The 19,445-nt window shown below is 41.1% G+C and overlaps 1 protein-coding gene across 4 annotated transcripts in view; it reads right to left on the reverse strand.

Moving 5' to 3' along the window:
• Positions 1-1,022: 1,022 nt before the first annotated feature.
• The window catches only part of commd10 (COMM domain containing 10), a 77,317-nt gene continuing 58,894 nt past the window's right edge, over positions 1,023-19,445 (reverse strand). For 2 of the 4 annotated variants that reach the window (XM_034595121.1, XM_034595120.1), the window contains 3 exons: positions 1,847-1,906; positions 1,480-1,595; positions 1,023-1,417 (listed from right to left, as the gene is read on the reverse strand). In XM_034595121.1, coding sequence (XP_034451012.1) covers positions 1,557-1,595; positions 1,847-1,906 — 99 coding nt within the window. In that variant the 3' untranslated portion in view covers positions 1,023-1,417; positions 1,480-1,556. The remainder of the gene's footprint in view (positions 1,418-1,479; positions 1,596-1,846; positions 1,907-19,445) is intronic. The other 2 variants (XM_034595123.1, XM_034595122.1) reach the window with 2 other exon arrangements.

Consider the following 19,445-nt stretch of genomic DNA (forward strand, 5'->3'; position numbering starts at 1 on the left):
AAAGATACTCAGTCGTGCTTCAGACGGCGGCTGGGACTGTTCTCCGAGACAGGTGAGACACTCTGGAGGTAGTTTTCCTAGATTTTTAAGTGTGTTTACCAGTATGTTTTGTGGTAATGTTTTTGTCCAACTGTGTGTTTTGTGGGTGCTTACATCTCCATATAGGTTTTGCTCTGTCATTCATTCCATAGGAGGATAATAAACAGTGTCTTTTTAGTCTTTAACATTTGAACATTTTTAGTATCTGTGAAGTTGCCAGCTGTGTGTTGGGTTCCCATAGTAAAGTGAGTGGTGACTCCATCCATGTTACAAGATGGAAGTGGAAGTGATTTTGTTAATTGGTGAAGTGTGTATTTACGTTTGTTTATGACCTCTCAACATGTTGGGTGTCCCACAGCCTCCCGCCTGCTGAGGTTCGACACAAAGAGAAAAGACCTGCCCTCGGCCGTAGCTGTAAACTACGTGTACATCAACAGAAAAAGGGTTTCTGACGCTATCTGACCATCCAACAAGCAGCACAGAGGGAATGTAAAGACCATATTGGAGCAGAGGAGCGTGCCGCTGGAAAGTTCTTGGTCCAGAGCCGTTCTGTGTGGAGTTTGCATGTTCTCCCTGAGTTTGTGTGAGTGTTCTTTGGCTTCGTCTCACAGTCCCAAGACATGTACATTGGTTAGGATAGTTGACTGTATGAGAGCGTGGATGGTTGTTTGTCGCTGTATGTTGCGATACACTGGCGACCGGCCCAGCGTGTACCCCCCCCTTTTGCCCGCAATCAATAAACGATAAGCAGTATAGATAATGGATGGATGAATGGATCTGACTTGGTTTTAAATCTATAAAAAAAAAAAAAACACACGCACGCACACACAAACAAAAACACACAAAGAACAGCTGCATGAACAAGGACATATCCCTGCAACCATATACACACACACACACATTCTGGAGGTCCACTGTGCCCATCTGGTGAACCAACAGTCCAGGTTGGTCTTAATGAGAAATAATGAGCCTTCACTAAATAACAGCTTGGATGGATTTCATCTCCAATTCAGATTTTATTAGAATGTTATTCACAGAGTTACAAAATTCATTTATGTTTCAAGTCTTTCACACCAGTTTTTTTTTTTTACATCGCTGACTATTGGCACACTTTAACTTCATACAACTAATTTATAGAACAATTAATCATTTTGTTACTTATGGCAGGGTGCAGACAAATCGTTTCCCCAACATCTCCTTGACGAAGACATTACATTTCAAAAACATTTGAACACAGACCTGGATTGAATGGAGCTCAAAGGGGAAAGAGACTCCTGTCTACCCATTTTGACATTCTCTCTAATAAATTAGAGCAATACTGAAATCTCTAGGCTTCAAACAGCTGGCATCGCTGTCAGCAACAACACTAACAACCTCTCTGTGTGTGTGTGTGTGTGTGTGTGTGTGTGTGTGTGTGTGTGTGTGTGTGTGTGTGTGTGTGTGTGTGTGTGTGTGTGTGTGTGTGTGTGTGTGTGTGTGTGTGTGGAAAGCGGGTGTCCTACAAAGAGCAGCAGGCATCAAGTCAAAGAATCCAACTGTCCTTGTACGATTTCAAGCTGAAGAAGAGGAAAAAAATGTTACGTTTTTGGAAAACAAGTGCACAAACACACACACACACACAAATGAAAAAGGAAAAGTCAGACATTGAAAGAAAAATAATTATAATAAGTATGAGGCAGTGACGCAGGCAGATGTATCTTGTCAGGAAATGTCTGCTAATTAGGATGAAATGAAATATGGCAGAAACACAACGATATACATTTGATTTGCTCTTAAAGCTGACACCACACACACTAAAGAAACTAACCTTGTTGTAGAATTCAAGCAGCTCCTGGTGGTTAAACTCAACAAAGACATTCTCCTGAACCTGGAGAGAGAGCGAGAGAGAGACAGGTACATTTAGAGAGAGTCAGAGATGTGTATGAGAGACTAACTTCTGAGAGCAACGGAGCTGAGGATAAAAACTCAGCGGTAAGAGCACATGCGTAACAGTCATGCCCGAGACGTATCCTGTCGGCTTCTTGTGCTTTCTATAAAAACCCTCATTAATTATTGCTGCTCTCTGGCCAGTACGCACTATCCTCTAAGTGTTATCCATCAGGGTGAGTAAAAATACACACAAGGCAAAGTCATTGTCTGCTAACACATGGTGGGGAAACTCGTCACTCCTTCTCCTTTGGGTTTAGGATTCATTTTTAAAAAGTTGCTGCATCAGTTGTAGCCGCACACATCGAAATATGAACACTGAACATAATTCTGAACGATTTAATGTTTCAGCACTGACATCACAACATAGGGTCTGTGTCATTTGCAATGGTATGTTGATTTTTGACCCCTCTTTATCCTTTCCTAAGTTAAATTAAAAAGATAAACCCTAACAACTTTCTGTATCTGCTGAGATTATATAAGATGCAATATGTGTAAAGGAGTAAAGAAAATTGAGAAAATACTGCAAATACTTCATGGTCTAAGGTCAGGGACTTAATCAAAATCAATGTAATGGAGCAATTTTAAGATTTATGAAGAATCGTGAACACTGCTCCTGTATTTGTCAGTTTTCAGTGAAGTGACAACAACATGAGTGACAGTTTCTTCTAAGACATTGTATACTGTATCAATATGTGCTTATACTTAGCGTCCCCTGGGAGCCTTGTGCTTTTTTCTCTCTCTCTGAAAAGACTAAAGGCCCCAGAAACTATCAAGAGGAAGCGAGGTTATGCAGAAAACTCATAAGAAACCAAGGGCAACCATCTCTGGACTATTATTATCATCATCGCCATCACTCCGTCAGAAATGAAGGCTGAACAAAAGCCCCAAAAGCGGGCATAATGGCCATCCACTTTATCAACACCCATCATTGAGCAAATAGGTATAATATGTGAAATGCTTAGCACAGAATAAGGACGGGAAGTGACTGTTGATGACAGTGCTGAACTCCTGGAGCTGAGGAGGAGGAGGAGGAGGAGGAGGAGGAGGAGGGCAGAACAAGGCAGGAGGAAGAGGTTGAAACAGTGAATGAACGACGGATACAAAGAAAGACATAAACAAACAAAAAAAAAGGAAAATCTCTGCTGCGAGTCGTATGTATACTGTCGCGTCTGCAGCTCTCCTCCCTGCAGTTCCGTGCTCGGAGACTAAAATCGGGCTTCGGGGCTTGAAGCGAACTGGTTGGCTGGTTGGATGCGTGGGTGGGTGGGTGGAAGGAGGTCATGTGTCACGGCAAATTAATAACAGAGATATTAATTAGAAGCAACGTTAAGAGTCAATATAGGAGGAGCGCGCAGAGGGAAAATGTTATCTCTTGTCAAAGCTGCGACTCCACAGCACAAGGAGAAGTAGGGCAGCCTTGAATTTAGCTGCAGGAGAAGAAAAAAAGTGCTGCAAGGATAGTTTCTGCAAAACAGGTAATAAAACAACTTATTTAAGGGCTGGTACCAAGTGATCAGAAATGAAGACGTACATTAAAGTGGTTCCACAAGGTGATGAATAATTCTCCAGTATTGTTAGGAAATGTTTTAGGTTAAATGATGAACGATGCCAGCACCTCTGATCTGATTTATGGGTGGAACACCATGCTGTAGTTTATCGATCTCCACTGTGACAAACACTACTACAGTAATGAAGAGAAACCAAGTGGTGCAGAACTACGTCATTTACGTTAAAGGTCTTTAACGAGCTGGGATCACGCAGAAAAAAAAGAAAGAAACACTTGTCCGCCCACTGAGCGGCCGGCCAGACAGAGGTGAGACAGGGGGCAACTGAAAATGCAGCTTCAATATATGTTGTCAATCAAAACTAAGCAAGAATAAAGTGATGAATACAAACCGAAGTGCTACACAACCGTAGAGGATGAAAGTTTGTTTGTGTGCGTCCGTGCTTATGTGAATGTTAAACTGACAGTGTGTGTTTGAGGAGAATTTCCAGGCACTGCTGGTTGTGTGTGTGTGTTAGAAAGAAAAACAGCGTTTTGTCTTGGGAACATATGCACAAGTGTTTGTGCGTGTGTGTGTGTGTGTGTGTCTGTGTGTGTGTGTGTATGTATGTGTTTGGCCCATCCCATTGTTCCTCAGGGTTGAGATTTTGCCAGGCAGTAACCCAACAAGGCTCTGACAGATCTGGGCTAACACTAATGGGGATAGGATGCATCATCCTCATCATCACAGCTCTATACTACCACTCCGCGCACACACACACAGACACACACACATACACACACGCACACACACACACGCATGTACATAACACTTCTTATCCATCTCAGAGCCAAAATCCTGTGTGTCAGGCTACAGGAAACTGGATTAAAGCATGAAGATAATCATGAATTCACTTGCATGTGCTGTTCCATATGTTCAACTACAGTAGACTATAGTACAATATAGGCTACACACAGAGGGAGGTCCAAAAATGAGACAGAATAAACAAAACATAACATGGTTAAATAAATAAATCTTTCAAACATACGTCATTACTCAAATGTGGGACAATATAGTTTGTTGCAGCTCTTCGTACAAGTACCTTCCAACCAGCTCACTGATATAATTCCCTGGATGAGCTAATGTTCATTACTTAGAAGTAATGACTGGAAGGTTCTTTGAGAGCACACCACACAGAGGAAGACGTCACGACTGACAGAAGAGACTGACTCCAGATTGGTCGAGCCTGTGTATCGGCCGGACCTCGACACCGCAGCTCCACACAACCATCACTACTGACCAACCCAAGATGGCAGCAACTGTATCCAGGGTGATTGAGCTACATTTTCGACAGCAGGAATTGGAGACGTGTCCATACAGTCTATGGTTTTGCCCCATTGAACTTTGTGGGGACATTTCCACATTACCAGTACCAGATCTCAGAAAGTTACACAGCTTGATACTAGACACAGCAGAAACTCCAAAGACAAAGTTGCAGTATAATGAACTACCTTTCAAGTAGAGTGGTGTGAACCCGAACATGTGCACTCCCCCTGAAGCCCAGACAGGAACATCTGGTGTCATAGATTAACAACCTGTAACTGCAGTGCTGGTGTTTACTGGAGACCACTTTTATAAGCTTTCAGAGGTTTTTCTGTTTTTGACTGAACCATTCTGTGCAATTCCGATTGGTAACAAAACAACATATTCAACGAGCAGTGCTCTTCTCCCATCGTGTGGCTACAGGTGTCAGTAATGTCAGTTTACATAAGGCCATGATGTACGGCACCGAGCTGTGGTATTCTCATACCACAAGAAAGTGTGTGAATGGATCTTTGTGGATGCAAAAAGGCACTTTTCATCAATTATTTGCTTCAGCGCAATAAAGCAAAGTTTGGATTTGAAACACTTGTCAAAGCAGTGAAATTCTTTCTTTCCGCTGAGTGCTTCACAAAAACAGATTTTCTTACTTCTCTGCATTAAAAGCAAAGACAGGCAGAGTAGGAATGAGCAAAGGGAGCGAGAGCAGGAGACGACACAGGAGATTGACAAAAACAAAGAGGGGAGGAGAGAAATAGAAAGAGGCAAACGATAGAAATGAAAGGCGGCGTTAAAGCCAGAGGAAAGGAGAAACACGGTGACAGAAAAAAGAGCTTAAAGATTAAACATTTGTGATAACTCAAGAAAGTTGAAAGGAAAGAAAAGTCAACCTAAAGCATCTCAAAACGCTGAAACTAAAAAAGAATCCACTGTCACAAAGAATGTGTCTTATATCCAGACATTTAACTTCAAACCTGATACAACAACAAAGCTGTCGATAAGCTCACAGTGAGGCAGGGAAGGAGAGAGATGGAACAACACTCCTTTAGAGTCTGTGTGAAACTGCCTGCTGGGTGAAGCAAGCTTAAAATATGCATGAAAAAAGTCCATACCAGACACAAAGTGAAGCAAATCAGGCTCAAGTGTCGACAACAAGCGCAAATCAATCTTCAGCCGAGATACAGTCAAACGATGTGACCTTGTGTGAAAGTTTGTGTCCTGGAGGAACGTAGAGAAGTTTCCGAGTTGGTCTGTAAGTTTGCATTGAGCAGGTCAGGGAAGGTCAACGTTTAAGGATTCAAAAAACAACCGTCATTTTTATTATTATAAAATATTATTATACACTGTGAAAAGAACTGGGGGTAAAATTGAACATCAAATTACAGTTTAGTTAGTTATTCTACAGAGTTTTTTTGTAAATACAAATACAAATACAAACCATTCAGCAATAGGATGTGTACTTTTTGTATTTTTTAGATAGAATTCAATATAATTTGACTCAAGACCATTAAGCAATTAAATAACACTGTTTATAAAAACCTATAATTCCCTGTTGTATTAATTTATTTAGGATCTTTTATTCTATGGTTATAAATTTTAGTCAAAGAAAAAACATTAAAAAAACAACAAAATAACACATTTCTGGGGAATAACGTTTTACAGTGTATGTATGTGCTTTATGGGTTGTACACTTTATTCTGCATATTTTTATTCTTCCTCTCTTCACTGTCTCTTCTTTCATATCTCCCTCTTTTGACTTTTCTGGCTGTGAAGCACATTTTAATTTCCGTGCACAAAGTTCCTGTATAAATAAGTTTTTGCTTACTTGCATGTGGCAGATTATCATATTTTACTAGTCACTGCTGACTCCCTCTTTTAGTCTGAGGAGGCCATTTGTCCAGAAGGAAAGAAGCAGACTGTTAATAGCCCTCCATTAAGAAAACTGCTATGATGTGGGCGCTTTGGTAAATATACAGGAGTAGGAGATAAAAAAATGTCCAGAATGAATGAATGAATGAACACATCAATGATTACAGAGGTTTGTTTGTTATTGCCAAAGCCCACGCTGTCAGGACCCCTGCTGTGCCCATGCAGTGGTCCCATGCAATGACTGAAAAGACTGTATACATCTCATGGAGCATATTGTCAGTCTGATCACGGGCCTCACCCAGCATGGGCAGGTTCATGTCAGTATGACGGATGGTGCGAAGACTATGCCATGCTTACCCTCATCAACTTCCTGCCCGGCAAACACTGTCAAGTGTGTTTGTAGGAGCATCCAGCCAATCTAGAACATCACAGGAGGGAAATAAAGCCAAGTCCCCTCAGTGGTGGACGAGTGTGTTTCTTCGGTGCTGCCTATCGGTGCAGCATGTGGAGATCTTTTAACCTGGAGTTTGTTACTTTATACAGAAATTATGTCTCATTCACATTTTGTCTGTAAAATCAAAAGGCAAAAAAGAAAACAGATCTAGACCCTATTGATTATTACACAAAGCGTTTTGACCTGGATTAAACCCTCTTGACATCACTAATGGCAGGTTCCAGGTTGGTTTCAAGGTTTCAGCACATGCATTGAATCCACTGAATTCTGGCAGTTCAGAGTATTCTAAATTAAAATTAATTCGAGCTACACTGCTGTTCTCATCGTTCACACACTCCCAATTTGACTGTCTTCTTGTCAATGCCTCTGCCGCCGTGCATAAGTAACGCTGCCTGTCGATTCCGTCCCCTCCACCACCCCAGCATCCACCTGCAGGTTCCTACAGGGGGCCAAAGATATTTACACATCACTCCTCATTAACTCTATTTAATCATGTCTGGGCGAGTGATGGGGTCAGAGCCCAGATGCCAAACTCTATTGACTATGTGCTGCTGCTGTAATAAACATTTCAAATGTGAGTTGTCAGACTGAGATGCAGTTAATCCCCTGCTCACCTAAAACGAATAAATAAACTTTACACGGGTTTGGGAGAATCATCCTGTGTTTTCTGCTTCTGTCAAAATGACCCCAGAGCAGCGCAGTATTAAATCAGCCTCAAAGAGAGGGCGAGTGTAATTTTCCGAGCTCAAGTGCTCCACAGAGAGAGAATATGAAAGGCTCTGTGTCACTTTGTAAGTCTTATAGTGAGTTTGTCCGAATGGAGCTCCTGTCGCCGCTGCCTGATCGTTGACTTTTGCCCGACGGAGAAATCTTGACAGTGAAAGACAGAAAGAAGAGGTGAAACGCATGAGAGGCTGAGATGCTGGATTTTGGCAAACCCTTTATCCCCCCCCCCCTCCCCCTTACTCTCAATACACACACTCATAACAATTACACCCTCCCCTTCTTGGCTGCTTTACTGCAATCTACACACAAACAAACGCACTCACACACACACTCACACACACACTTGTCTTTGTTTCATTGGCATCACGACACCTCTTAATTGAAACAAAATCTGCAACCACGGCTGCTACCCTCTTATGTTGCCATGGGTACACACATCTCTACAAAAAGTGACTAATCTGGTTCATGAATTTGTCTGCATGCTTGAACTCTTGTCTGCCTGTTGTTCAGCTTACAAGCAACCACAGTATATGTGTGGCTGCTGTCTGTCAGCCAGCTTACATTACACGCATGTCTGTCAGTCTGTCAGTCTGTCCTCCTCTCCGTCTTTGTGCCAGCCTACATTCACAAGCCTCTCTGGCTGCCTGAGCTTTCTGCTTTGTGCCATCTTAGTGCAGGACGATCAGCAGGGGTTATATTTACTAAGATTTCAGTTTAAGCCCTCCATGGCAAGGCTTCAAGCTAAACTTAAAACACTTTACTCTGCAACACGATTACTCAGATGGTCTGTCCCACTGCTCTCTAGTTTTGAACCAGTCTCAAAACAAAGATGGGGACAGTGCTTTTGCTTTTTTAGCTCCGACATTAAGGGATGGCTTCCCTCCCCCCCACTCTCAGAGCTAAGTGTAAACCACTTTTTGATCTTTTAAAAAGCCACTTGTATAAGTTGGCAAGTTTGTTGCTTTGGAAATCAGTTTTTGGTCATTATAGTGTTTTTTATTGTTGAGTGCCCATTTCCATTTCATTTGCCGTTTTCATGCTGTGTACTTTTATGCATTTTGTATTAATAACTGTGAAGCACTTTTTAACTGCTGTTTTGAAAAGTGCTACATAATAAATTTCAATAAAATATAGTTTATGATTATTTTTACGAGGACGCGGAGTGGTGTCACTGAGCGAGCACTCGGGTGACGGCAGAAATAAAACTGCCAGGTAATCTTTATCAAAAACAGGGTGAAATAAACTGGCATCGCATCATCACGGACTTATCTTTTTGAATCAGAGATGAAAATGAGCTCACAATGATGGGAAACCAGGTATCTGTCACTCATATGTAAAAGGAACATCTTAATGAGACATTAAGTTATGTTATGTTTAGTGTAATTCAATTTGTGAGCTGTTCAGTCGTCTGTCACAACAGATTCTCTGATGAAGCTGTGCTGTCTAAACACACTCTTTTAAGTCCTCAATTAAGATTTTTGTTGTCTGCGTCAGTTCTACATGTGTCCTGTCGCCTCTTTCTATGTCGTGTCTCTGTCCATCTGTCTGTATGTCATCAGCACTGCTGAGGTGAGCCGAGTCTGTAGCCACATGACTCACTGTCGAGGGGGAAAGCAGATGGAGGGAATTGAAGACAGGTCGAAGGTTCAGCTGAGGAAAAAACTGATATGAAATTGGTCTAAAAAATATACCAAGCTTGACTAATGTCTTTCTACTCACACTGACCAAACTTAATGTAGTATACTGTATTATATATGTCCAATAAGTTCTCTAAGTACACTTTAAAAACAAGAAGGGGTTTGTATAATAAGGTAATTACATTATGACCCCCAAAACATTCAAAATGTCATGATCTATTAGAAGCAGCATTTCTCATACTCAGGCATGCGGCTGGGTATTCCCTTAGCCAGTTAGCTCCCAGGCTGTGATGAGTGTGGGTATGTACAGTACCTTATAGCATTTGGACTGGATTTTGTGCAATTTGTGATTCATTTGCAAGTAATACTGATATTAAACCTTCGAAGTGTTTTTAAATCTTCCCCTGTGTGAGATTTATCTTACTTTCATAGTTACTGATGTAAGTAGAACCAATCAAAACTGTAATTTTTACAAACTAATTTTAATAGTTATTTTTAATGGTGAGTAAATAGGGATTTTAAATGTTTTACATTTTATAAAAGTTCAGTGAATTCCACCAAATCTCAACCTGCTTTTCTATGTTCTCCAGGAGATACCACACTTTGATATTAATACTTTTCAGATTAAACCCATGTTCCCTTAACCTCCCTGAAGGTCCAATTAACCAAATCATACCATAGGAAAAAATTTAAATGGAAACCTGGCAAACTTCATCTGCTGATGCAGATCATCTGATATTACCAAAAAGCCCCCGAAGAGCCAAATGGAGCTTCAGATGAAATTATGTTGGTATTTCCCAGCATGTTTTGCAACCTCCCAGAGAACAGAAATGAACAAACAGCATTTAACTTTAAGTGTAGGTGGAGAGAGCATTAGTAACAGCCAGAGTTTTCCAATAGAGAGAAAGTGACCTTTTGTTGTCTGTGGAAGCTCAAGGCAGTAAAAAAATACTATATTCTCTCTGCATCATCCATTGGGGTTTAACCACATAGGATTAACATGATGGAGAGTCTGGAACCTTTGACTTTTATTCACAAAGTTAAACAGAGAAGCCGAACAACTTCTCACCACTTAAAGTAAAGTGGGTTTATAACAATGAACAACTGGCCCTGAAGGTTAATGAATACCTTCAATCATTTTCTTTTAATTAACCCATCCTCAGTATCCCTCTGCTACATGTCAATCTTATAGAATATACCACGGCCAGTAGCTTTACACTCAACTGTAAAGTGCCCGTCAACAACAACAAGTAAAAATCAATAGTTCAAAAAAGCAGACCATGTTTAATCTTCCCATGACCCTATGATCCCAGAGTCGTTCAGAAAAACAGCCTGTAGACGCCACACATGCTCTGTGCCCTGACGCTGAAAGGGAGGCACCACGAGCTGGTATCCGCATCCACAACAGCGCCCTGCAGCCATCGCACAGTGACAGACTTGGAACCTTAAAACGTCAGCCATTCACTAAAAGCCTGTCGACTACAACAAATAAGAGCTGTCAAATCCAAACACTAGAAACTGCCAATCACCTCTGGTATTTATAACGGAAATAAGCAAGAGCTAGATGTGTGTGCGCACGCGAAAAGCCCACACAAACACGCACAAATATATAAAAGAGAAGTGGAGAGGAGAGGAGAGGAGAGGAGAGGAGAGGAGAGGAGAATATCAGACATATGACATACAAGTGATTACATGATGGAAAAGCCTTCATGTACAGTAAGGGGCCTTCATTAGTTTGTAAAGGAGCCAACATGTCACTCAATGTTTCTAATTTCAATGATTTGGAGAAAACACCTGGGAATGAACTGGCCTAGAACATTCCATCAGTCTGAATATTTCATCGCGTTTTCATGAGACCTTTGATAATGCTCTCATTCTATCTAAACTCTGAAAACAGCGGGGAGTAAATAATGGCAGAGAGGAGAGGAGTGTGTGTGCTGCCACACCGGGGGAGACAGCGGAAACTTTGACAACAATCAAAAGAAGAACAAGGAAGACAAAACCAGAAACAAAACAGGGATTTTGATTTGTTTTGTGCTGAGACAGGAGCTGGGAGGAGGACACCGGCTGCAGGCCTGACAGGATGCATTCCAGAAATCATGCCAGGACTAACACATACAAACACACACACACACACACACTGCATGTATACTGTACATGCTTGGGTACATTAGCATGCATGGGTGCAAAGGTCTGCACATCCAAAAACACACACACCCTATAATCACGGTCAGAAGGGAGGTTTCGTGACACACGGTCAAGAGTACACACACACATCCAAACAAAAAACCAAAAGAATTGCATGTGTGTGAATTTTCACTAACACATCAGGTCCCATCAGTATATTTATATTTTTTATACAGTTATATTGATGATGTTTAGATTGTTATTGTCAAGTCTGCCATCATCTTACTTAAAAATGTATCAATTGCTTTATTTGAACTAGAATCCATAACTTTCAGCAAACTATTTAATCTTAATTCATTATTTCGATCCACCTGTTTGGTAACTTTTATCTTATTATTTCAACTGTTTAATTACTGGTCCTGAAGCCGTTTACATGATCATATCAATATAATGCTTTTCAGTCTTACTTTTACTCACTTGTGTTTATATATATATTATATATCTGATGCAACAGTATTAATAGCTTGAGGCATTTTTCACTTAAAAACTGCCAACAAAGTTGGGAAGAAGTTTCATGACACACGGGAGAAAAGAGCCGAAGCGCAGTCTGCAGATTAATTAATATACAGTAGGTGTCCTGCTGCCTTCACAGGGCTGCAGGGAATTAATGACCTCAAGAGGCTTTTCCATACAGTACAAAGCAGCTGTGGACAACACAGGCGGCTCAGGATCAATATTAATCAATGCAGACTACTTTAGTGCTTTAGCCGTACGAAGCCTTATATATTTTAAAGAGATTAAGTGCCAGCAGAGTGACACAGCTTCAGCAACGTGTAGAGTGATGCATGAGTTGACCCATAACCAACAGGTGAATTTAGTAATTGAGTTCAAATGTCTCTACTGTGGGATCAATAAAGGATTACCTTATTTATTTATTTATTATCTTATCGATATGCTGTGATTACAGTCGCCCACCTTAGTTTGATAACTTTAACTTATTTTTTCAACTGTCTATTTCAACGTTTAGCTAACTGACACTTGTTTATTAGTAATTTAGTCAGATACTTAAACTGTTAAATTTAAAGTGGTAGCCTCCTCAACTATGTCAATTTGCAGATTACTTTCACCCATTACTTTTAGCTAACTATTCAAACTGTTCATCCATTTCTTTCTCCTTACCATTTAACCTGCTCTACTTACTTGCTAACAATTTGTCATGCACTCTCGATTGCAACCTGTGATGTTCATATGTTACACCTGACTCAGTTTGACGGGCTCCCTACACGGTATTAAATTTACTGGTCAATTACTTGACATTTCGTGTACCGCCTGGCAACTGCAGCCAGTTGGGAACCATCGCACAAACACACATAAATCACAAGCTTGTCGATGCATATACCTCGACACATTGCTACCGGTCTGTGACCTCCAAACACACACCTTGCTGTTTCAACAATCATTCCCCTCAGGCTATGAATGAATGGGCATGAGTGGAGGTCTTCCCCTGTCTCCCTCTACCTGCTGAGGAAATTCTGTTTCCCTGTCCCTCTCTCATCTTCTAGTCTTCTCTCGTTGGCAAGATACATCGCCCTCTCTTGATATAATCCCTCACTTAATCTCCGTAACTTGCCTCAACTCCCGTCTCCCCCTGCATTAAGTGGCACCTTGTTATAAACAGCCCATCAGTGAGCTGTCTATCCGTAACCCGGCTGTGGACTGACATTTATTAAGACTCAGCTTTGCCTGAAGTCTCCTCGCCTCTGTCTGCATCCCCACATGAATACAGAGAACCAATTACAGGAACAACAGGGCATATGTCTACATGCTCCAAGAGGCAAGGCCACTAACCAACACACATAACAGAGGCAGTAGACGGATGGAGGGATGGTGGTAGGAAGAGAAGCAGACCAAAAGAAGAGGAGAGGTTTTGAATTTATCCCACCAATAGTCAAGTCTAGGAAAAGCTCCTTGGAGGAACACAATGCTAAGTGCAAACTTTTGACGAAAGAAAAGCACTGCCTCTGTGCTTAACGGGTGCGGTAACACAGGAGGATATAACAAATTTTCTAAACAAACACCTTTATTTAAGACATTAAATGCACGAGACACTCTGCACAAATCAAAATGTGCAGCAAAATCTAATTCGACAATTATGAGGCTTGACATTTAGCAGCAGCAGGAGGTAGCTACCAGGGCTAAACAAATAACTTCCTTGATGGCGGGCTGAATAGGTCAATGGCTATTTTGCCTATTGGTTTTGTCTCTCAGGGATGAGGTCACCAATGTCCTGTTCATGCTCTCCGAGTCTGTGTGTTTGTTCATTATTTGTTTGCATATGTGTACCGTCCCAATCAGAATCCACCACATCCTGTGTTGTGGTTTAGAGACAATGGGAACACGAACAGGCTTCCACCAGAAGCTTATTCATACCGCTGCCACATCCGCCTCTTGAACCTTCCCATGCAAGACACGGTGCGACGCTCACTGATGATGATCTGCATGTGAGAAATCCATTCAGCAATTAATCACTGTGAGACAGGAAGTCTTCTCTTAAGAAGAAAGAAACCCGTTTTAGGTATGAAATCAGTAACACCGCCGGCTTCCTGAGTCTGTTGGAGTAATTCATTTTTGTCTTTCATACACAGGCCTCCGTTCTGGAAAAACTCCAAGTTAACTTAGGACAGAATTGTTATTAATAGAGGTCAAATGTTTGCATGCGGTATGTGGCCTGTGGCACACAATCTATCAGCAGCAGAGCATTCAGAAGGTGAGAGACTGTTTACCAAAACATGTCACTCAGCTGTCACATTATCTCACCCATGACATGGAAGGAATTCTCTATTATGGGCACCTGAGCTATTTACAGTCATTTTTACAAAGTAGCTAGAGTCATGACACTCGCAAAAGTGTCCCCTGAGAGTCGTTCTTTATGCTTCGAAAATCTTACCAAGTGGGAAAAAATGGTCCCGTCAGCCTTGTTTGCATCTGTAGTGAAAGACTTAATACAACAAATAAAGCTACTTTGGGCTGTTTATCGGCTAAAAGATTAGCACCAGAGCTAACCACCTTGAAATAATGCGTTGATAATCTGTTCTACCCATTTTGCCAACATTAATGCCTCATGTCTGATTTCTATGCTACGTAACACATTCAAATGCTAGATATACTGTACTTGCCTTTTTTGGTAACTCGACTGCTTATTACCGCTGCCGAGGAGGTTATGTTTGGCACTGGTTGGTTTGATTGTTTGCTTGTATGTCAGCAGGATTATGCAACAAGTACTGAGTGGTAAAATTGGTGGAAGGACGGAGAAAGAGCCAAGAAAGAAGGATTTTTTTCATCACTTTCTTAAACATTGCGAGATTTTTACAGATTGCCCAGGGAATAATGCATGAATCTTGATGAAAAATAAAATAATCTGCAATTTGGTTTGGTTTGATTGAATTTAAGTGGACGGTTGGGTGATGGTGGAGATGTGGGACTAACTGAGTCCCCTTCTAGTATTCACTATGGAGTAATGCAGAAAACGCTATATTAAAAAATACTATTTAATCTTGAATTAGAAGGGAAATGATTGACTCAGGGTTTGTGGTAAAGTCCCCTCACACAGGGGGTTTCATCTACGTCACCTGATTACACCTCCTTTCCAGACTATATGGGCATTTACAAAGTGTGCATGATTGACAGCTCCCTCGTGCACCTATTTATACAGGTCTCATTAGCGTCAGTTAGCCCGATGAGAGGTCTAATACGCCACAGTAATTGAGAACACGTGTGTGTCTGTGCACGGCCTTTAACAGTGAGAAGGGAAACACTTTTCTCTTATCACTCCATCAAGCTTGTTAAAAGGTACAACGGGTATAAACAAGGGAAAACGACAGTTCATTAGTGATGCTACACATGGGGGTAAAACTGGTTTCATTCAGATAGTTGATAGTAAATGATACGAATGTCAAGTAAAAGCAATAAACAAAACACCCTGGAACAATGCAATGCACAAAACAATTTTAAAATGAAACAAAGATATATAATTAATAAACAGTCCCATGCCTCACATACATTATCTACGCTGTTTATCCTTTAAGGGTCATGGAGGTGGTGGTTTGGGCCAATCCCAGTTGACAACAGGTGAGGTAAACCCTGGCCAGTCACCAACCACTCACTCACATTCAAACTTACAAAACAATTTAAAATCTCTAGCCCCAATCTGCATGCGTGGAAGTACCCACTCCACACAGAAGGACCCTGGGATTCAAACCAAAGAACATTCTTGTTTCTTGCCACTGTACCACCGTGCAGCTCTGATCAACAAATCAAAAATCATTAAAATGAGAGCAAATAATAGACCTCTTTCACATGAGACATTAGGACTTATGGCAGGAAAACCACTGGTGTAACTTATAACATTAGTGATGGATCCATTCATAAACAGCACAACATATGGGCCTTGGAACTGAGAAACTTAAATTTGATGCAGCGATCATTAATGTTAGCACAGCTGCAGATAACAGGCAATGTCATGTCGAAAATGTTTGCTATAAAACTGGCCAAATGACGGTTATATTCTATAAAGCTTGATGAGAGGGGACAGAGTGAGGGACACACGGACAGAGAGGAAGACAAAGAGAGGCAGCAACATGGTGCCGAAGACGAGTCAACAGAGCGGCCTCTGCTGGGGGTCATTTGTCAGGTCATTAGGTTCCACAGTTAATGAAATAAAAGAACAATAAAGAATCGCTCTGTCCTGTCCAACACAGAGAGTTGTTGTTTCAGTGTGGAGTGTCCTCTTTCACCCACCACTTCCCATCCTACACACATGAATATCCCCACCCACCCACACAAGCGCTCTTTCTTTCTCTCTCTCTCTCTCCGTCACTGCCTTTCTCTCGCATGTGCATGCACACACACATGCACGCAACTTACAGTGTCTAGGTGGGCAAGGGTGGGATTTTCACACGCCTCGCTCCCCAGAGCCCATTCAATACAGTACCCAGCATGACAGCTTGACATACACACAAAGCCTGGGATTGTCTGCACCCAGTGGGCCACTCACTGAACTAGAATGACAGAAATACACTGAGGCACAGAATGATGCAGATACATAATACAAAGACTCACTAGTGACATGCCTGAACACACACACACACACACACACTTAATGCATTTTAAGCTATATTTCTGAGAAGCACAGGCCTGTAAAGCCGACTCTATAGAACAAATACATACATTAAAAAGGTCACTGCCCGATTAGTCTTAACTGACATATTAGAAATCCAAAGACTTCATTCGTTTGTTGGTTTGTTTGTTTGTGAGCAAGATTACACATAAACGACTGAACAGATTTCCACGAAAATTGTGGGAGGATGTTGATGATTCAGGGAAGAGCCCATCAAATTTGCGTGCAGATCAGGATCAGGGCATGGAGTTTATTTTACATTATTTATCACTTTCTTTAACATTGTGAGCGTTTTTCAACATCTTCATTGGAACCGATATCTATCAGTGTGTGAAATGTGGTGCGGCTTAATTGAAATTAAGTGGACTGCTGGGCCTTGACGGAGGTTTGTGCTCTACTGAGTGTGGTTCTAGTTTACTAAGTGTGAAGTGAATAACTGAATTCTGAAGAACTTGACTTACAGTGAACTCAAAACCTCACTCTTCAGTTGGAGTGCTCTGGGTTGTACTCATGTAATGTGTTTTGTTCCAAGCTGCAAAAAAAAAGAGCCATAACTGTATAAATATCACTTTGATCAAACCTGCATTCAAGCTTTTAAAATGCAGTTTGATGAAAGTTCATCTGTTCTATTTCGACTGCCCTCCTGCGGTGTAATGAAGGGAAGGCGTGTTTGAGGCATTTTGAAAAGTTAATTCATAAATAATAGCCAAGGCCACCGTGGACTTAACAGAAATAAACATTTGAAAGCCACTTACTGTTCTCTGAATAAAATATTCTGTCCTGCTTACTTTTCTAAGCACAGCAGAAATACAAATTCTCCCTCTCTCTTTTCTTTGTGTGATTGTTTCTTTCAGACAGAAGATAAATGGGGCCTGAGAAGCAAATGACAATTAACTAGTCATTAGTTATATAATTCACTTCTTAGGTGCTATATATTCCTTTGTGCACACATTTCACTTTTAATATTGTGTCTGATTTGTGCTGCTTGTTGTAGGACCAGGCTTTTCTCTTTTTTTCAACCCAAATATAACCAAGGTCTCCTTTGTTCTCATTCTCTCCCCGTCTTCCTCTTTTCTCTTTCAAGTCAGGCAACACCAGTATTCAGTCTTATAACACACAGCCTTTGTCAAGTACATTCCCTTCTCCCCTATATCCAATTCTATACATGTATGTGCACAGCTCTGCAGTAAACAGCTCATGCACTTGGCCTTTTTTTTTTTTTACTGGAAGCAAAGTGAAAGTGTGAAAACAATACGGGATGACTCAAAAACTCTAAACGCAAATAAGACAAAACAAGTGTTGGATCGAATATATCATCAAAATGAAATTCATATCAACCAAACTGTATTACGAGTATAGACAAGCAGCCAAAGTAGTTACACAGTCACTCATCCTCTGCAGAAAGACAGCATCACCACTATGAAATCAACAACTGGATCCCATCGAAAGTAAAGAGGTAAATGGACCATACTGCATCTCGTCTTAACAACCACAACAAAGTGTTTTACAGTACAAGTCACATTTTAACCACACACACACACACACACACACACACACACACACACACACACACACACACACACACACACACACACACACACACACACACACACACACACACACACACACACACAGCTTCTCCTTCACATATACACTTATATACTGATTTTGAATTTGGGGATCAGTATCTTTTGGCTGTCGCGGGTGCGGAGGCATACAAAGTATAATAGATAATATCAGTTAGCCCAACAGTAAATAAACAGTTGTTTTGAACATTATCGCAACTGATTGCTTAGAATAGCAATGTTCATTTGGTTAGTTAGAGCTAAATTGATTGCGGAAAAACAAAACAATAACCAATAGCAGGTGCAGTGAGTGGAACTATAGGGCACCTTGGGTTATTTTCTGTCATCATTGTACAAATGCTACAAAATGTAAGTAATCTAAGATGCAACACGATTATTTTGGCCACAAAACTAATTTCTGAAGGCACCAAAACACCGCAGGAAATTATTGGTATATATCGGACATGTTGAGAGTGCTGGGGTGATACGGCATTAAAAAATAAAGTTAAATGAGTGTTTAAACACCCACTCTGCAATCTAACACATGTTGTAAATTTTAAATTGCAGAATAACACTGGGTCTCCCGGATTTTTGTATAATGACCACGTTGGAAAGCGAATCTACGCCTGAGTTTTAATTGAGCATTTTTTTTAAATGAGTCAAAGCAGCAGCGTGTGGGTACAAAAGTTCAATGTGGACACCAAGATAAACACAAGCAAAGGGAAACATTTGCCAGCCAATAAAATGAGGCTGTGGGTTTTCACTGGTCTCAAGATAAAGGCATACTAAACATACCAAACCAGAAGAAGAAAATATTCTCATGGCTTCCACACTTAGGCTTTTGAATATATTGTTATTCTGGGTGAATGTCAAGTAACAATTTGGGATAAATCTGGCTCACATTTTGCAGGGGAGGATGCGTGCATTGGTTCTGCTTCAGATCATGGTACAATCTGTGCTCGGCCTGTGAGCTAACGGACACTGACTGGAACTACCGCACCATCGCCGTATCCTCCATTCTGACCCCTCTCTGGTGAGCAGCCCCGACTCTAATCAGAAACACTTCTATGCAACACACACACAAAAAAACCATAGACATGCACACAACCAAGTTTTATA

The sequence above is a fragment of the Hippoglossus hippoglossus genome, chromosome 9 (genome assembly GCF_009819705.1).
Source record: "Hippoglossus hippoglossus isolate fHipHip1 chromosome 9, fHipHip1.pri, whole genome shotgun sequence".
Taxonomy (NCBI): Eukaryota; Metazoa; Chordata; class Actinopteri; order Pleuronectiformes; family Pleuronectidae; genus Hippoglossus; species Hippoglossus hippoglossus.